This window comes from Octopus bimaculoides, chromosome 20 (assembly GCF_001194135.2).
Source record: "Octopus bimaculoides isolate UCB-OBI-ISO-001 chromosome 20, ASM119413v2, whole genome shotgun sequence".
NCBI classification, from domain to species: Eukaryota; Metazoa; Mollusca; class Cephalopoda; order Octopoda; family Octopodidae; genus Octopus; species Octopus bimaculoides.
The window spans coordinates 8,502,917-8,505,615 of NC_069000.1; the positions used below are offsets into that span (position 1 = coordinate 8,502,917).

The 2,699-nt window shown below is 40.3% G+C and overlaps 1 protein-coding gene across 1 annotated transcript in view; it reads right to left on the reverse strand.

Moving 5' to 3' along the window:
* Positions 1 to 2,699, reverse strand: part of LOC106877577 (uncharacterized) — a 73,138-nt gene that overhangs the window by 6,611 nt on the left and 63,828 nt on the right. Inside the window, exon 6 of the mRNA XM_014926515.2 lies at positions 399 to 696. Within this exon, the coding sequence (XP_014782001.1) occupies positions 449 to 696 (248 nt within the window). The 3' untranslated portion in view covers positions 399 to 448. The remainder of the gene's footprint in view (positions 1 to 398; positions 697 to 2,699) is intronic.

The window sequence follows — 2,699 nt, forward strand, 5'->3', positions numbered from 1 at the left end:
TATCAACGGCATTCAAACATTGACGAAAGGGTTGACAGAATGGTTTCGTCACTGTCTACATCTCAGGCTCTCTGCTGACAGTATTTCTGTGCCTGTAGAGTTATCTTGAACCAACAATGCTTCACAGTAGCACAACCAGAGCAGGAAGTTCTGAAAGTTAAGAATCCTTGGGTATGGAAATCCCTCCAGAGTAGACGAGGGCATATATATATATATATATATATATATATATATATGTATGTATATATGCAAATACACCCACTCACCTTTCTCTTTCACATTCTAGGAATCTTAAAACTTAGTAATCTTAGAATCACCACCACCACCACCACCAATACTATTACTATTAAGCCCCCATCCATTACCAAAACTGCTAAGGCTGAAGAATGAAAGAATACCTGGTATTCATAAAACAAAAGAAAAAAAAAAAAGAAACAAGGAGTACTCTCTAATTCTGTACAAACTCCTCGGTCTTAAACAATTCGCTGACACCGCTGTCTGACGGGCTCGCAGTTTTGGCGTCTTGGTCATTGATTGGCTCCTCTTCGGGGCTGACTTGGTCGCGTTGCTCTTGCCACTTCTTGAGTCGGTTGAGCGGGAGTGAGATCACTCCTGACAGTGTCAGCATAATGCCGCTCATATAAAAAGTGGCGTTCACATCTCCTGTAATATCTTCAAGGTAACCTGCAAGGGAACAAATTTAGACGATAACTAATCCAGATTATCCGACACTTAAAGTAGCGCCACAGCATTCCAACGCCCGGGTACCAAAAGAAAAAAAATAATAATAATAAAAAAATAAAATAAAAAACAAAAAAGTTAAAAAATGGGGTTTTGGATGATAACAGGTTTCTGACATAAACACAAGGTCCTTAATTCTGAGTAGGTCAAAAAAGGGCTTGACAGTTGGTGATATTGACCCTGTCAGTACTTGAGTGGGACTGGTACTTTATTTTATTAACCTTGGGAAGGTAGCATTCTAAGCTGATATCAGCAGGGTTTGAACTCAGGAAGTATTAAAGAACATATCTAAATTGTGCAAGTTTCTACCAATTCTACCCCTACACTACTCTTAAAAAAAGACTGTACAACAACCCATTTTATAATGATAAAAATAATTAAGTCTGTAATAATTTTTGATAAGTGTAAGTCCAATAATTTGGTAGGAGTTGGGGTTTAGTTAATTAAACCAACTCCAGCTTTCACTGGTCCTTTATTTTATTGACCTGGAAGGGTGAAAGCTAAAGCTGATGACTGTGGCAAGATTTGAAATCTTGAAAGGCAAAATCCAGAGAGTAAAAGAAAAAGGTCATGGAAAATAATAACAGACATGAAATGAGGAGATCCCACTAAAAGGATGGTCACCTACACTCAACCAAGGAACCGTACAGAACCAAGGTTACTCTGGCCATCAAGGCTAAGTCCAGTTGTGTTCTCCGAGCTGTAGGTACATGCAAAGAGTAGGTCGATTCTTTTGGGCCTACTCCATTCTCTTACTACCCTCACCTGCCTTTCAGCAAATTTATTGGATTACAGTCGCTCCCTCTCCTCATCTTCCTCTCCAAGTGGAGTTTGGTCATATTGACTGTCACAGGCAAAAGAATAAAATGCCTGTGTTCAAACAGTTCTTTCAATCTTGCCCACGTGTAGACACTATTGAGGGTTTCACCAGAAGAATATTTCCTGGTGTTTTTAGGGGTGCTGCTTCTTCTGTGGGTCATCTTATCATATATTATGTACCTCAAAAACCCACCACTATTTTTCATACAACAATTAAGTTGAAACGGTAAAGCCTTTGTGCGCTTGGCTGTTGGTGTTAACATCACAATCATTGTTTTAATGCCCACTTTTCCATGCTTGCATAGATCAGACAGAGTTAACCGAGGCAGATTTTCTGTGGCTGGATGCCTTTCCTGTTGTCAACCCTCATTTGTTTCCAAGCAAGGTAATATGGTAATATTTCCCTATGGCAGGAGGATACGTTTTTGCAGCATATTGGAAATGAATGAAACTCATTTACAACAATCATGCTGCACCAGAACAAAGACACATAAACATACATCCTTTAGAGGCAGAGATAATTTTAATCAATCAAGAATTTTTGTTGTATGGTATATGATATACCTGTATTAAGTGTGTTGTTCAAGTGCATGTTGCTAGCCACTCAGTTATTTCCCTTGCTCATTTTTGCTTGAGTTGGGAAAATTACCAAAGTCATGGATTCTGTTTTTTTCTAAAGGTTAAGTTCCCTTGGCTGCTATAGATAAGGTTGGACAATTATGCTGATAGCAGCTGTTGGGCCACAGACACTTGTCCACAACTCTCCTCTTGTCTTTAACAAAACAAAAAGAAAAAAACATTGAAGCATAAGAAGCATTCTCAAGGTTCTTAGGTCCCTCCCCCCCACTGAGGTAATATCAAGGTCCCTCCCCACTGAGATATAAGACCCACCCTCAGAGTGGCATTTATTTATAAGGACCCTCCCCACAGTGGCGTTCTCAAGGTCCCACCCCACAGTAGTATTCTCAAGGTCCCACCCCAGTGTAGTATTATTAAGGTCCCTCCTCAAAGTGGCATTCTCAAGGTCCCTCCCCACAGAGACATTCTCAAGGTCCCTCCCCACAGAGAGGACCCTCCCACAGTGGCATTTCTCAAAGTCCCTCCTCAAAGTCCTTCCTCACAGCAGAATTCTGAATGTC